Here is a 17,508-nt window from a genome sequence, read left to right on the forward strand (position 1 = left end):
TCAACTGATTAGTGTATAACCTAAACATCGCTGTAGATAGCAGCACTGGGAAAAGCATACAGCTTTGATTTAAATGTGGTGAAGTCAGTGCAGCATGGATTCATCTGTACAGCATTTTTCGGTACGTAAAGGTAAGCAATCAGGGATTTTTTTGATTTGTGCTTCAAAAATGGACGAAGTCGTTATTTAAATGCAGTGCTATTAATGATTTCTGCACAATATCATAGCATAATAGGGAATCTGCCCTAAGTCAGGTTTCCAGCAGGACTGATCTCTTCCAAATACAGGTGCCCAGCATTTTGCTTATCTTTTTGTCTTCGAATTTATCACCAGGCTATCAGGTAATATATAGTTTGTATTTTTTTTTCCCCAAAAATATTAATCAGCACCTTCACATAGCTGTAGTTTAATTGCACTGCTGCTATTGGCACTGTTCTTACCTGACCCCTGTTGCAGACCTCACCTAAGTCGCCTCTGCAAAAAGAGGGAGGTACAGTTCTTTCTCCGTTCCTCTTGTTGCTAACTTCATGCTGGCTAGCACTCATAAAAGCCTTCCTGTGCACCACGGGAACTTGGTAGCCAGCAAAAACCTACCTTAGCTAATGGCCTTCGTGGTTCTCAGTCGCTTTGTGGTGACTCACAGCAGGGAAGAGTTCAGCAGGTGCGGCGGTAGAGGTGGGACCGCACTCCAGTAGCATGGGGCAGAGGGATAGGGGGAAGGAAGAAGTGAGACCTTCGCTTTTTAGCAGCAGTGATTTTTGTTGATTTACCTGCCTGAATAACCAGTCTTACTTGCCAAAAGTAACTGTTTCTACTTTGAGTTTGTCTAAGAACTGAATAGAGGTGGTGATCCTCAAGAACTAAGCAGTAGCTGGATGCAGTAGTTCTCTTTTAGTTATACCCATAGGTTTTGTTAGCATAAGAATGAGCTAATTTTGATCAATATCTTTCTGCTTAAGGCATAAACATTTTCCTCTTTCATCCTAACAAAGAAACACATGTAACTTTTTGTGTTTTTTGGTTGGTTGGGCAGGTTGGTGTTTGTTCTAATCATAGAAACCCTGAGGTTATGCTGCTAATACAAATATGTTTATATTGTGCTTAAGTGTTGCTGAGAATAATTGAGATGAAAAATAGCTGGAAAGGTTCTTGTGTGGCAAGGCAAAATTTTATATAGGTGTCTTCAGAGATCTTTTTTCTTTGTGGGGAAGGTCCTGAATTTCCTCAGTGAAGAGAGAAGGGAGGAAAAAAGATCATACTTCCCCATCTGAGAAAGGCTTGTGGCACCAAACCGCTAAGGATACAGCAAGACTGTTCCCTGAGACTTTGCTGTGCTCATCAGTCACTTACGCTGGAGGGAGTTACCTCATGTGTAAGTTATGGTGCACATGTAAGTTATGGTAAGAAGCTTATGACACCAGTGTTTTTGTCTTATATTTTTCTTCATGTAGCTACTTCTGGAACAGACATCTTGAAATAATATGGATCCTCTAGCAAGCTCAGCTCTCCCAAAGGAAAAATCTTGAGGGGAATCTGGGGAATCTACAAATTGGCATGCAGACAGTACACCTTCTTACAAGGGCAATGCTAGTGTTGTCTTTTTGTAGTGAAGGTAATTGTTGTTTAGTACAGGGCATTTTTCTGCTTTTTTTTCGTTCCTGATACTTCCTCTCTAGGGAGGATTAATCCTTATAATCCTGCTTCACAGAGAATAGAGGCAAGTAAACCCAAAGTTGATTCTTCTCGGTTTCATGGAATACAGCATGCAGAGTATAGAAAATAACCTACCACCGTGATTCCTCTGGGCTTGTGTGCATGTATTTCTTTTAAGCAGAGGAATGATTCTGTGACTCCAAGCTAGCAGAATTGAGAAATAAAATGCAGCAAAAGCAAACCAGCATAAAAACTGTGCAATTGGTTATGTTTTATTGGACTGATTTAGTTTGTCCTCAGCTGTATCCCAGCTAAGCTTTGAGCGCAGTGCCCGGGCTCTTTACTTAATTTCATGGTGAAGACAGTTCTTGCAGTTGTCGGTGGGGGATTCCTGATGCTGGTTAGACAACTTTTGCATTACATCCGATGTTCATCCTTCCTAGGTTTGCTTTTCTGAAAGACATGGAGTGTTTGGAAGTATGAAGTGTTTTATAAGCGTACAGGAAATGTAGAGGTACCAGGGAGAATCACTTTCTGTTTGTATCTCTTCTCACATTTAGCATATGGAAAATGCACAGTGCCCGGTAACAGAATGATGCAGGCTTCCATATATGTGCAGGAAGCTGGGGCAGGTACCAGCCTTGCTTACTGCCATCTCTGTGTCTTAACGTTTGCTATTACCTCCCCCCAATTCCTACTTGACCTTATATCTCACCTGGCTTGCCCAGGGTTGCTGGCCTTCTACTGCTAGGATAGACAGCTCGATTGCTGTCTCAAATTTAAATATTCATTTTCACTTTTTTTAATATGCTAGCGCAGGTACGCATTGCAGCAAGCGTGGCTTTCTCTATATTTACATAAATGTGAATATGTGGTTTCAGGGCGAGTACAGATGGATAATCAAGTTCCAGCCTTTAGTGCTTGGATATAAAGCAGCTCCTGAAGAGAGGTACAGCTTTATCTGAACCTAGAGCAAATGTTGAATGCTGAGACAAGGTAAATGGCTGCGTTCAGCTTGGAAACTTCTGAATGACTTGCAACAAGCCTCACTGGGAATTTAGCACTGGCTGTGATTTAGGCTGTCAGGTTAAAGGTTAAGCACACTTCTAACAAAAATGAGAGAGGTATTGTACCCAGCAAGGGATACCCTTTAGACCTGTGCAAGAATTCTGCTGAAATATCTGATGAACGTGTTCAAGAAAGAAATTTTAGTTTTCCCTTTCTGCTGACGGTGTGTCCTCTTTGCGTGTTGAATATAATTTCTCCCCCCCACACCCTTCTAAATCCAATTTCCTGCCCTGCATTTGATTGATAACAATTATTTAGACAGCTGTTCTGTGTTTTGTTTTCTTATTTTTCCAACTGTGATGGTATCAGCAATTGCTTCAACAAGGAACGGAAAATCACCTTCTGTCTTTATCATCTTTTCAAAAGAAAAAGAATCGATTTTTTTTTCTGTCATGGGCAGAGCAAAGCTTCCTATCTCCATTTCCATTGCCTACCAAGGAGCAGATAGAAGTCTTGATGCCTATTACAGAAATTGGATTAAGTTGAGTAGATCCTGTTCCCAGAAATATCCTCACTCACTACAAGTCAATTTAGTGGTTTGCAAATGATGCTTTTCAAGTCAGAAACTGAAACAAAGGATCCAGTGGTTTCCCACATCATGATTCTGTCATAAAACTCATCAGTGGCTTCGCTTGATGTCTTTTTTATCACTTGTTCTCTGGATTGTACAAAAGAAAGCAGTAAAAGCTCAACATTGATAATTTTATTTTTTTTCTGTCCGAAGCATATGCCTACCTAGTGCTAGGCATCCATCTCGCAGCTGATAATAATTTTCCCTCTGAAAAGGGGCACTTTCAGAATAGTGTCTAGACAAAGTAGTTTCTGCTTTTCAGAAGAAGTAAAAGAATTTAGGGTGATTAGTGGTATAGTGTTATCAATGTGATGAAAAAGGAAGCGTGTACATTTCCACAAACAAATGTAAGTTTCAAGTAATCGCAGAGGTTGAAGAACATAAATATAAGGTGTTATACTCCTCCCATAAGTGCTGTCTAAACTGAATTCCTGCAACATCTGTTCCTGTGCTTTCCATCTAGTGAAGTAGGTGCCCTTTGTTGCCACCTATAAAAGATGCTAAAATTGGAAGGGTTTTTTCATAAGACATATTGCTAGCAGTTTTGGTAGGGATTTTTAAGGTATAACCAGGTAATGTTCTACTGCTAATGTTTAAATCTGATCTTTTCAATCGTTTGGATTTTAGGGATAACTTTGGATAGCTTATTGCCATCCAGTGTATAGCCAGTGTTGGGATTTAATATAAATACTTCATCCTTCAGTAGCCAAGAGAAAACAGAATAATCTAACATACTTGTTGAATACTCCTCCCGTGCCAAAATGTTAATGCGACTACAGTGTGTTTGTGGACTGCAGCAATAATGTGAAAATCAGAAAATGCATATTTGCTTGCTAGAACCTGTTTTCCCTCCAAACAGTAGAGTGATTCCTGAGGTCAGCCTTCTTGCTGCTTTTTCCTGCCCTGCGTGGGACACAAGAAGTGAGCGTTCGGATACATGGGGAGGTGAAAGGGGGGGTTGGGGGGGGGCAGGTTCATAAGGATGGTCTGTGGTCTGTCTGCAGCACATGAAGTTCCTGCTTTGTTGCCTTCCTGTGCCTTGTTACTTCCAATTTGTTCTTTCATCTGTAATCCTTTCTCCCCTGTTAATGATTCAGTAAGTAGGATGTCAAAAAACTTACAGGCATGAATCACAGCCCATTGTTTTACTTTTTTTTCATGCTGCTTTTCAATGAAATTTTTTAAGCCAAAATGTTCGTAGCATCTCCTGTCCCTTATCAAACAGTTTCTTCAGATCTAAAACAGAATTTGTTGCTGGGCTTTAATCTCACCTGCAGGGCAACCTGGAAGCCTGTGGGCCACTGTGCCGCTGCCGCAGTCTCCTGGGTTGTACCGGGAGGAGTACAGGAGTACTTGACACTGAGATACTGAGGGTGATGAATGAATGATGAATTAAGATCTCTTAACGCTTCAGGAGGAGGTGTTAAAAGCTGAACACCGTTTAAATGATAATTTAAAATCCTTCCTACTCAAATCTCTTTTTACAGGCTGGTGGGTTTTGGTTTCTTGCATGTATTTTTGGGAGGAGAACGAGGTGCATGTGGGAGGAATACAGTATTCTTTATTTGCCTGTATCTTCTGAAGTGATGTCTTGTGCTGTTTTTCCAGTTATTGTTTTCCAGCACGACATTGCAGTATCTCTGGGTGTATACAAAGCAATTTGAATAAAGGCTGGTGAGAGTTGCCGTGGGGGAATGTGGAGAATGTGAAGTATTTGCTTGCTTTCCTTTCATTGTAAAGCCTACTGCCCATCTTCGGTTCTGTAGGTATTTGGGGAAACAAGACACAGCTTTTCTCTTGTAATGTAAAGTCAGTGATATATTTAGCTAGCTTTCTGTTGCTTTATATTAAACTGTAGAATTATTGTATTGACAAACAGTAAAACTGAGGAAGGGCTGGGCACTGTCACAGCCTGACCTTGTAATTTTGCTATTAATTGCTTTCTAGTGACCAAGTGTAGCTTGTTGGAGACACTTAACATCTTTCAGAGCAGGTCTTTTGGTCCCTTCTTCCTTCATGTAAGGCAACTCATGTTCTAAGAGAACAGTTTAGTGTGGGTTCTTTACTTAAATCGATTAAAATTGCGATTATAGCCATGGAATAAGTGGCTCATTGGTTTCTTATTTCACCTCAAACAATTTGGATGTTTTTCACTTGTTTATTTTCCTGAAGTCATTCTAATGATCTTGTTACTGACATGGAAATGAAGTAGTTCAGCTGGGGTGACAGAAGGTATTCTTGATCTTTATTAGCATTTGTGCTGTTTTTAATAAGCACCCGTGTAGTTGTGAGAAAAGCGTCTGGGGAATGCGATATAGAGATCCTTTTCAGCATATCTTTCACAGGCTTGAAAGGTAGTTATTTATTTTCTTTGTTTTAGGGTATTTCTGCTACCTTCAGGGGTTGTGTTTCGTTTGATATTAGATGTCTCTGTTGTTGCCTGCTGCTTCAAACACATGCTTCCATGTGGGCAGTGGTGATAATTATTTCTCAGGAAAGCAAATCTGTAAAAGAGGGGAGATGGAACAGTGTTGGTTTTCTAGAAATTTGTAAACCCTCATTCAAGGGCAGTTCCTTTATTAAATAAAATAAAAATGTCTTCTGTAACTCAGGTTGCCTAAAATATGGATTTTGTATTCTGCTTGTAGATTATTAAGTATGACAAAAAGAGAATTGCTTATATTTACAGGGTTTTCTATGCTTTCATGGCTATTACTCCTCCACACCTACTGGGTTTCTTATTACAAACTGTCTTTTCAGACTCTTCTGGAAGATACCTGCTTGTTTATAGAAACAGTTTCACTAGGGATGCTAACAAAACGCTTATTATGTCTACTTGTTAACTCTGTAATATAGAAATATTTTTGGAAGCCTGGTGAAAAATATAGCTGTTGCTGCTAGCTAAAGCAAGTCATATGAGAAATGCACATTTATTCTGTTTATTTTTTCTTTAAATGAGTTCTAGTTTTTGTGTTGGTCCCCTCCCCCTAAACATAATTATCATGTATTTTCTTTGTTGATTTTTAAAATCTGTTTGTTTATTTAGGCATTTGAAAGGGATGTTCTTGCTGATTCAAGACAACGTAGTTCTGTTCAAGACTCTACACTGGGGATAAGGACATGGGACTCCTCCTGCCAGATTCCAGATGGTTCATTACAACTGACATCTTGGTTGACAACTGTGAAAAGGAACTTTGGATTATTTTATTTTATTGTTGTGGTAGACCACAATCCCCAAACTGTAGAACACATCAGGTAATAGATCAGATATTTGCTTAGACTTTTCGATACTCTTATTTTTATTATTTCCCTATAAAAGACTTTAAGCATGCAGAACTTATTCTTTTTCTTTAAAGAAATAGAGAATTCTTGATTTTACATCTTACAGTGCAACTGAGTCATAGGAATAATTTGTATTTGGTATTTTTTAGGGAAAACTAAGATGGTTCTGTTACTAGCTTTAATCATTAGAGTTCTCTATATTTATTATAAATTATTGTTATTAGTAATTATTGATAATGGTCATTATTATAATTGCCAAAGCTATTTTGTCTTTATTGCTTCTGAGAGTGCTTAATTTTATCAGGACCAGTTTCATTACATTTCGTATGTAAGAGAGTTCCTGCATTCAGTACTTGCCCCTTTGTTATTGGCAGCCAGGAAACTTAAAATGATTTAATGAAACTTAGTGTATTTGCACTCTTGGTACACTGTCATTTATCTGTTTACTCTCAACCCTTTCAAAGTAAATCTACCTGTAATTCCTTCTTCCTTTCAAATGAGAAAATCTTCCCTTGTTTCTGTTAGAATCTAATTTGATTTGGAGCGTTGAAATGTTCAAGCGTTTATTTTTAAATACAGGAGGGAAAACCTGCAAGTGTTATCCCACAGTGTAGTTGTTTAGTTCTCTTACATAGATAGCTGTGGTTATATGCCTCTTGATAAAAGTGGTGAAAAGATGATGATCACTCCTTCCCTCTGATACAAGAAATGAGAAATACCATAACAGGAGTGCAAATCTTCATGGTAGTGAAATCATTTCTATTTTGGATAGCTGTTTAAGTATATGCATTTATTTAATTTAAAAATACTCAGTGATCCCCCATTTTTCTTTGTCCTAAAGGTTCCATATTTCTTGTAGAATTTTAAAATAATCTTTTCTAATGAGGATGTCTGATATTCTTACTGTAAAAGATGAAACTGATGCAATGAAGGGTTCAGAAGCTGAATTTAAAGATACAGAACCAGATGAAAACCTTATAAAATCAGGAAGTCAGGAGCAGATCCAAACGGAAAAGGATGAAAATTGTCCTGATAGCAAAAACGATATGCCGGTAAGAAGCTTTTCACTTTATTTTTCACTAATATATCATGTTAAATGAGTCTTTGTCATGTTCTTTTTGTCATGGTCCTCTTACATGTTACCTTGGTTCAGGCTGGGAAAACTTGGCTGATTTTTTGGAAGCAAGTAGGATGATTGTTTCTTCCTCACTTCTCTATTTATATTAATGTATATTTATGTTCATGAGGGTCAGTCATTTTTAATTGTTTGAGTTGTGTAAGTGGTTTTCATGGGAAAGCCAAACTGTCCGTTACATACGTTCTCCTGAGTGCACCTGTGAAGTTGAGTCAAATCTTTTCAGAACAGGGGAAAAACTTAGCACTCAAATCACCTTTTGGTTATTGCTGAATCTTGACCAAGTTTCAGAGACTGTGCTGCACCGGTAATAATCTAGTAATAATATGGTTTGGTCAAGGCACTAAAATGGTAAGTGTTGCTCCTCAGCATGGCTGCCCTGAGTAGTGGTGATCAATCTAGAGCTCTTGAGCTACAAATGGCTCAGGTGTAACTCTTAGAGTAGAGCTGTACTGCACAAAGCTAAAGTAAGCAGATGTAGGTAATGCAAATCCCCAGGTGTCAGAGGAATCAAGTCAGCGGAGCTGCTGAGGCCAGTTGGTCCAGGTCCTGCCCTAGATAGCAGCAGAAAGTCCAGCCTTCCTCCCTGCATCAATGGTGGGGTAGGATGGAGGCTTACTGTCCTGTCTTGGCTGCTAGTGAGTACTCCCATAGCTTCCCTTTCCTTCAGTTCTCCACCACTCGTCAATTTTGGTATGTAATCTGTCAGGTGGGAAAGCTTAGGCTGTCCTCTTGCATACTTGGAGGAGCTGATGCACATAAACATATGGTCTTTGTAAGGTAGGAGATGTACCTACAAAAAATAACAGCATCAGATTTCAAGTGAGATGGGTACGGGAGAAATGCCGTGGAAACATCTTGTGTTAAGGGGGAGTACAGCAGTGTTCGTAACACCAGTTCAGCAGGTATGGCAGCATGTTTGATACCTCTGAGATTCAGCTACACAGTGTTTATGCATAAGAGCCCTAAAAGAGGGGTGTCTTGTGTGTGGCATAAACTGGCTAACTCCTGGCCGAGGCTGCCCATGGTCACTGGGGCAGTAAGCACCTCAGGTGAATTGAGAAAGGCAACTGAAATTTTCTGTCATAACTTGGGAAAAGGGGCAGATTTCTAATAAGGCTTGGAAGAAATTAACTTTCTGTAGGATTTTTTTTATCTGTGGGTTATGAATAAAAAATTTTCTGATAAAAATTGTGATTGGGATATGGGGTATACCAGTATTCTCTTGTGGCTTGCAAAACCAGGACAGTGGCTTATTAGATTCTTGTTATTGAGAATTGAGTAAAATGTTCTTTGGGGAGTAGTTTTGCTCATGACTAGCAATTCAATATTCTGCTGAGTGAGGTAAGCTCTGTTTGCTAGGTTAAATTGCTTCCAAATAAATCTTGTCAACCACTGTAATAACAATACAGTTTTACTCTTTAATATCTGCTGGCTTTATTAAAGTTGGCATCAGCGTAAATAGATAATTTTATGGAAAGCAAATCCTTAAAATGAAATACTTCTCCTGTAACATACGAGAAATAACTGCTACTGAAACATTGGTGGATGTTAGGGCTGAGCTGATACTCTCTTTAATCAACAGAATATCCCAGTAGTCAACATTAAAAATGATTTTAAGGTTTATTTTCCTACAGTTCAGTAACTTAGAAGAAACTCATTCACATTTTCTCATTCAACAAGTATTAGCGTGGAAACTTATGAGGCTCAAGAGGCAAATCGGCCTTCCTGCAAACAAGTGTTCCTGTCCAGAGAAATGAAGCTGCCAGTGGCTGTGGGTTTTGGCTCTGGCTTGTTTGACAGGAGGTTTTGGTTGGTTGGTTTTGGTCTTGTGTGGGAGTAATATCCGGTGGCGGAAATAATTATCTAGCATGCACACTAGGAACCGTACAACTGTGTAATGAAGGCTTCTTGATGCAGGCAGCTTTGCTGTCTTTTTCATCTAGTGTTGATGTGAACGTTGTGTCTAGGAGTGTCCATCAGAACCAGAGCGCTGCCATTACATGAGTAGTGTAATTAAAAACCGTGGTCTGAGGATGAGGATTTTCAGAGTAGGAGGTAGACAGCCGTTTTTGAAGCAGAATGTTGTTCATTTAAGGCCTTTGCAACTGCACATAAACCAAGTCAGTGAGTTAATGTTACTTGCACTGTGATCGCTGATAGTGCAAATGCATATGGCATATACTTGCTTTGTAAGTTGCTATTTAACTTCTCTACAGTGAAGTAAGAAACTAGCTTTGATTGCTTCTCTGTCTAAACCTATTGTGGTTTGAATTCAGGTATGTTTCTGAATCTTGGCAGTTGAGAAACTGGTTGTTACATTTTGAAATACAAGCTTGCCTCTAAATTCTAGATTGATTTCAGATGTTGCGCACTAGTCCCCACTTAGCTGTTGTGTACAGCGTGAATGAGAAAAATGTCTCAGTGTATGGGCAACTTTCACAGCCTTTTTAGGTAGTGTGAAAGTAACGTAACCGATACAGGGGTTATTAGGGACCATTTTTGAATTGTCATAGTTTAAAATTGCAATTAAGTGATATTCAAATGGTACTGGAAATCAGTGGCACGCGTGGAAGGTACTTGCAGAGGAGTACATGGTCAGCACTATGGAGGTGTTTTGTTGCTGGTGGTGTTCTTTTGTTGTTGTGGGGTGGGGTTTTTATGATAGAGCTTTCTATTCATGGTAGGAATTTTATTTCATTTTTTTTTAAGGAAAAAATACTTAACACCTCTCTAATAATTCATGCTGGCTATTCTAGAAAAGGCAGACTTGTTCTTACTCTACAATCCATGCACTATGGAGTGGGGCGGGGAGAAGAATGTTCATCTTAATTGCCATCATCTCTGCAATAAAAAATAATCACTGCTATGTGGATAGAAGATCCTTAGTGGATGGTGATAACTAAGGCAGTAGAAGACTGGGACAAACCAAGCTGCATGTTACTGTGTAACAGGAAAGGCACTTGCAAACTGTGGAGAATAAAAGAGAAGAAAAAAACCTTACCGAGTGATGGAGGCTGATGCGTGAATGCAAGACTTGTGTGCATTCATTGTTTGATAGGAGCAAGGTAAATGTTGTATTAAGTAGGTGTAATTCTGTTTCTGATTTATACTAATTAAGCAAATATCCTAGTCCCTTGGAGAAATTAGGTGAAATGTTTGTTTTTAACAACTGGACGTGCTTTTTGACATTCTTCTTCCTTCCATACTAGCACAAAGCTTTGTTTTTTTCTGTTCCACAGCTGAGTTCTGTGAGGCCTTTCTTTGCCTCCTCAGCTATTCTGATCTTGTAAGAATTTACATGTCTTTGTTTCCAAAATACACGACTTACTAATTTTTAATAGATAGATTCTGATCAGCTTCTTTTGAACCGTTCAAAATGCTTCTGCATCCAATAGTGAAACTATTTTTCCAGTTTTGTTTCTCAGTCATCCTCTGCTGTGTCACGGAAAATTGCTGTCACCACTCACTAGTACAGGAACGCAAGTAACCATACACCATGCTGGTTTTTCCTTCGGTGTTATACAAGCTAACTACGGTTGTTAAAAATGTAGCCCTTATCTGAATTTAAAACTGACGCCTAGTTTAGTAAAAGGATGGAAAACTGCAAGTCCTTAGACCACTCTTTTCAGGTCTGCCGTTTTGTGTCTGACCTCTGAAATGTCCCAAGCGTAATGCAGAAATCTGTGTAGTACCTTTTCACAAGGCTTTTCTTGCTTCTGAATTTGCATTCTTGTGCCTCAGCTGTTGTTATCTAGCTTCTTTGGACAGCACAGTTTGGTAGAAGAAGGGATGTAAATGTTCCAGATCTTTACTTTGTAGTTAATATACATGATCTGTGGGGTAATTAGGAAAAAAGAACACGCAAATACTTCCACTGAAAGCCTGGATATATAGGGTTGTATGTGTTCAGTAAACTATCTTAACATCCACTTTATTTTGTTGATTGCATTGTATTAATTAGATGGAAGTGAACCACAGTAGTTTGTCTCAAAAAAAAAAAAAACCACAAACCTTTTAAGGCAAAAACCAGATCGTTGTTTTCATTATGCAAATTTTTTGCAACACTTGCTTTTAAAGTGTCTTGATATCATGCCTATAGCGACTTTAAGTGGAGCATAAATATATTTTTAATGTAGCTTTTATTAACCGTGTTTTCTCATGTCAGTAAAACTCTGAGAGCTGCAGTTATAAAGAAGTTGCTTAACTTGCACTCACTATGGAATATATATTCTAAAATAGCTAGAAATTGTTTTTACAATTGGGGACATAAAGGTGTACCATAGGAACAAAGCTTAGCAAATGCAGAAATCAGAACTAAAATTCCAGGTGTGTTGGTGCCTATCCTACACAGTGAGAGCTGGCTGCGGAGGCTTGTATTGCAGGCTTTGACATCTTTAGTCATCCGGGAAGGCACGGAATTGAGGCTGGCAAAGAATGGCTTTACAAGGCATAAGAAAGTTGTCACCGGTTAACAGATGTTAATACGATGGATGGGATGACGCTCATCTCATGTGCAACTGTGAGGTTTGATTCATTTCAATCGTGGGAGAATGACTGGTCCCTAAAACTTGGGACCACTCCTTCCTGCAATGCCCCTGCCCCTGGCTGTCCCCAGTGTTATTGCTATCGGATTGGTTCCTAAAAATTGTCAGGTGCTCGTGAAATTGAGCACCAGAGTATTCAAATACTTTCGTTTACTACCCTGAATACCTTATCTTGCTTGTTCCTCATGGGTTGCAAACACCCATCTTCAAGAAACTGGGAATGTGATATGATTGACATATGATTTATTCAGCCTGGAATCAAAATTCTAATTCTGCAAGAGAAATGGAAGATGAGATACAGCCCACAAAGTGCATAAAGGAATGTACTGTCAACCAGAGCCTATTGTGGCTGAATTCTGAAAAACATACTCATTTTAAGCGTTGTTACAAATATTTTGGTTTGATACTGGATCATATCAATTTTAGTATATCAATTTAATTTTGAGATATTTTCTTCACTTTATCTGGCATAAACAAATACACTTTCCTTTGACTGCTGTGGATTCCTGATTTGGATTTACTGAGTTGAGGTCAGGTGAGGAGGAGATCTGTGCTTTGTACAGAACTGCTTTCCAGTAACATTCTCTACTCTTTTTTTTTTCTTTAAATCGTTTTTGTAAAAGTAATTGAATATATGTCTTTAGTAAATCGTAGAAGTCTATTTGGCTAGTTAAAAATGTCTTATGTCCTGTATAACTAAGCTGACTTTTTTCCGACCTAAATGGTGGATCTAGGGTGTTTGCTTCATTAGACTATTTTTAGTTAAGTACTGGATTCAAAGCTTCCAGAGTTTTGCAAGAGGTAAACAATTCCTTGAGTAGTTCCTTCTGCCTGTTTTGATAGTCAACTGAGGATCCCACTAGCATTGTTGATTGATTTTATGTTTATACAGCTTGATTTGAACCCACCTAAGATAATTGATGCTGGATTAATTGATAGAGGCTGGGAAATCATCCAGTTCTTGAAAGCTCATTAGCTTGGTATAATGCAAACTTTGCCAGGGAGATACAAAGTGCCAGCTTTCAGTAAACAGGGCGTGCTTTCAGCATAGGTGGTTGAGGGGGAAAAAATGACTTACAGATACCAACAAAACTTCATCTTTGTATTGTTCCAGGTATGGGGAAAGTTGAACTGACTTTGCTCAGAATCTCAGCAAGCTTCCTTAAAAAAAAAAAAAATAGATATCAGTTCAGTCAGTTTTCAGCACAGCTATTTAAAATCCTGTTACACAGTGAAATGAATGATATTTAAATGAGCTTCTCAGTGAAGCTGGGTCAACATCCAAAAAAAGATACTTGATACTTGAGGAAAATGAGCGAGAGAGAGAGAGCTGTTCTTCTGACTTGACATGGTTGAACCCTTCAATTTAGGGTAGGAGTTTTTTAACAACATGTATTTCCTGCAAGAAATTAGGAGCAGATGTCTATCAAGTGCCTTTTGTATGAGCTTAGGGCAGAGTTTGCTTTCTTCGTGTAGTTTTCAGACTGGGTTTTCATTTAGTTTGCTTCTGGAAGGATTCCCCTTTCATAAAGGAGGGGATGTTGTCCATTAAACAACACTTGAAACTGTATTTCCAGTGTTAGCTTTCACTTACAAGTATTAGGCCTGTGCTCACTAAAATCAATTCTGTTAAAGGCTTGTGTATCCATCAGTTTTAGTTCTGTAGTGAAACCAGTACTTTCATTATCTTGTGCCACTCTTAAGTGCCTCCAAGTATCAAGGGGATGCATTTTAACCATGGAGTTAAAAACCTGACAAACGCTTCTTTGATCAAATATACATTTCAATCATGCATGCTGTAGCAAATTTTTGATTTTTTTTTTAAAGAAACTATTAATGGGAAAAGGGTTCTGGGTAGATAAAGATATATCTGTGCACAGTAAGTTACTGAGCTAAAGAAAGTTTTGACCAGCAGCTTTTTGTAAAGTTGGTTTTTATAGCTCCTAATCATCTTTTATATTTTAATATGAATCAAATATATATTAAAATATATTTTACTTATTAGTATTGATTTCCTTGTAGAGGCAATGTGTTGGTTTTTTTTCCCCTTCTTCTCCCATATCATCATTTTTCCAGGTAGGTTTCAGGAAATGGGAAGAAATTTAAAAAAAAGAAAAAAAAATAAAAAAAAAATAAAAAAAAAAAACACTCAAAAACCATTCATGTTGCCAAGGAAATTAGGACACGATAATTTTAAACATAGGAGCGGACAGAGTAAACAGCCTGGATCTTACTGACCGAGAACAATGCTTACTTCCTGTTAAATTTCTGTAATATCTATTGCTGATAAATGAGAGAGAGATTTCAAGGACAAGCACAATGAAAAAGAGAGCATATAATCCTTCAGCCAAAAGCACCTGCTGTTCCTTTCACAGACTTGACCACCATGTCAGTAATAACTGTTAAAACTTTCTCTTTTAAGCAGTCTTTTGCATTGCTAAAGTTGAAGTGCTAAGTGTAATATAAACCTTTTCTGTTGTGCCCATCATCCAGCGGCCAGTGCAGTCTTTTGGACAGACAGCCAAAAGGTCGAAGGTACAGTAGCCTTGTGTGCTGGCATGCTAAGGAAGCCCTTCATGCTTGATGAAACCTTGTTACTTTGTGAAAAGTGCCTTTAGTTTCATCCTTTATTTTTTTGGCAATGAAGCTTTGTTTTATTCTGTTGGATTTTTGTCTTGCCTAGTTGTCTGCTTTTGTGGTTTGCCTTTATATTTTTGGTGGCTTTTTATTGTTATGGAGAGAAGCACTTTCCCAACGATTTTATTTACTTTCCATTAGATGTGCTCTATTGTGCTGACAGTGCCTTCAAAAGCTGCAATTGCTTGGGTATTTTTTTCCTAAAGGAAATAATTTATTCTTTTGAAAACATTAAAAATGCAGTTCTCAGCCAATTTGTTTTACATAACATGAATGGAAAAATAACGGCTTATGGTATATTTATATAATATTTATAAGCCATAGTTTTTAATTTTACATACTTTCCTTTAGTCAAACACAAAGTTAAAGTTAGTTCGGAGCCTTGCTGTATGTGAAGAATATCCACCACCTCCTACAGCTGAAATATCACAGGACTTCCAGGTAAAAGTCACATTACTGAAGTTTCTGAAACAATTTAAAGTAATTTACCGTTCAAAAGAAGGTCTTTTGGGTATTCTTTAAATATGCAGATGCCATATGATGATGATTACTATTTTTGATACAGTTTTAACAGAGGTGGTAATACCTGGCAAAGAGCCTGCTGCTGTGGTTTTCTGAGCTATAATGGTTGATATCTGGGGAACAGAAAAAGGGGAGCTTGGTTAGTCGTTTCAGCTTTCTGGTGTTACAGTGCACTTGGCGGTTACAAACTGCTTCATGCAGTGTGCCATCATTAAGACAAACGTTGTGTTAATATGCGGCGTAATTTAACAACTTTTCATATCTGAAGATGTAAGTGGCTGTAAGTTCTGGTGTTCTGACGGAATTTCTGCATGTTATTCATAATTGCTGGTTAACACATGCCTGAGGTATGCCTGGAGACTAATCTGTTAAGATATTTTAACATACTCAAAGAAATTCCTAAATAATGGACAAAATATGTAAAAAGCTTTAGAGAATTTTAAATCTAACTATTCTGATTTTGCTTTTATAGAAGTCTGTATCTTTAGAGTGAAATACTGTTACTTGCTTTAGTTTGGGCTATGGATGAGAGACACTGGAATGATTTTCATGCTGCTCTTGTTTTCACTCCTAACAAAAGTGAAATGATTCTTAGTGGCTTTCTTGTGAAGCGTGTTGAAATATTTCACTGTTATTTGAAAAGCTTCTAAATGGTCTTCTTGTGAGAAGTCTCGCTTTCCTTAACAAGCAGAAGGAAACAGTAGAATAGCAACAAGTGAGGGTTTATTGCTGTGGAACTTCTAGTTCAGTTTTGGGGAGGAAAGGAGGTTGAGAACTCAAACGGGTTAAAATTTATGAAGAATGAACTGTCAAGTGTCTAGGTTTTGGTCTTGGGAAAACTGAAAGTAGTGTTGTTTTTTTCCTCAGTCCTTCACTAATATACTTACTGATACTTGAAGAGTTAATTGGAGAAATTTTGGAACTGGGCCTGCTGATTTAATGAAAATCTAAGTCTGGTACAGCAAGTGGAGTAGGAATTTAAAAGCGAACAGAAAAATTAATGCCATTTACCATGATTTATATTCCTATTGCAATGTTTGCCATAAGATTACCTAAACTAAGAGATCTAGTTCAGGCTTGAAGCAGTAGGGCTTTGCTGCATCAAGCACTTTATCCGAGTATAAGAGGAGAGAATCCTAATTTGATGAACTATTCATCCACAGCACATTTTAAATGTAAGTCAGGAGGATTTTTAGAACTCCAGCACTACGTGACACCTTGTATTTAATGGTTTAATATCAGAGCGTTATTATAAGCGTTCTCTGCAGGTAGCATTTGTTGCAGTGTCCTGGGGGAGTCTCTCCTTAGCTGCACGTAGTGCTGAGTGCTTCTTGAAAGCAATTAATGCAGCAGCGGAAGAGATGTAAAGGCCAGTTCTGCAGAACGAATTGAATTGTGGGATAATCTAAGTTTGCACAGAATGAATGTCATAAATGAGACTGTATATTAAGAAAGAAAACTAGATCAGGCTGCAAATTTTCTTTAGAAACAGTAATCTAGGAAAAAAGTGGTTTAGGGATCCCAGTAACTATGCAAATGATGGAGAGAACAAATTGAATTATTCTGGGTTGAACAGAGACAAATGCATGTTAAGAGGAGAGTCAGAAGTGGGAAATTGTTGCAACCCCTGATGCTGCAGTGCACATCTTAGTGGCCGCAGGTTTTGTGTGACCTTCTATAACAATACGGACAATTTCTTCAACTGCTTGCTTCCTTTTCCAAGGGTTTTTGGGAACAGTGTGGAAGGGTTCTTCTGGAAGCAGCAATCTGCAGGTCTGCAAGCCCCATGCTGGAAGCGTGCTATGTGTGTGTGGGAGGTGAGGGGCTGTATGGCACAGCCCTTCCTGGCAGTGTTGGAATAAAGTGTGCGAGTGCCTCCCCTTGCTGGAAAAGTCACTGCTCCGTTGTGGCAGTGAGACTGCAACTGAAACACGGCTTCCCTTTTTCTGTTTGTACTTAAAAAGGATTTTAAGAGTCAGGAAGGATAAAATTCAGGATAAAGTTGCTGATAATCCTTAAAAGAATTCTAATTTTTGGTCTTCAGAAAGCAGGAACTGGTGTGAGTGTTGGGATAACTCTGTGGTCTTCCCTGT

At 38.3% G+C, this 17,508-nt stretch overlaps 1 protein-coding gene across 14 annotated transcripts in view; it reads left to right on the forward strand.

Moving 5' to 3' along the window:
- The first annotated feature begins 6,407 nt into the window (after nt 1-6,407).
- Nucleotides 6,408-17,508, forward strand: part of R3HDM1 (R3H domain containing 1) — a 51,090-nt gene continuing 39,989 nt past the window's right edge. For 11 of the 14 annotated variants that reach the window (XM_080600725.1, XM_080600731.1, XM_080600735.1 and 8 more), the window contains exons 1-4: nt 6,408-6,547; nt 7,416-7,626; nt 14,750-14,791; nt 15,245-15,334. In XM_080600725.1, the coding sequence (XP_080456851.1) occupies nt 7,456-7,626; nt 14,750-14,791; nt 15,245-15,334 (303 nt within the window). In that variant the 5' untranslated portion in view covers nt 6,408-6,547; nt 7,416-7,455. The remainder of the gene's footprint in view (nt 6,548-7,415; nt 7,627-14,749; nt 14,792-15,244; nt 15,335-17,508) is intronic. The other 3 variants (XM_080600737.1, XM_080600730.1, XM_080600732.1) reach the window with 2 other exon arrangements.

The sequence above is a fragment of the Anser brachyrhynchus genome (genome assembly GCF_964034855.1).
Source record: "Anser brachyrhynchus genome assembly, chromosome: 7".
In the NCBI taxonomy this organism is placed as follows: domain Eukaryota; kingdom Metazoa; phylum Chordata; class Aves; order Anseriformes; family Anatidae; genus Anser; species Anser brachyrhynchus.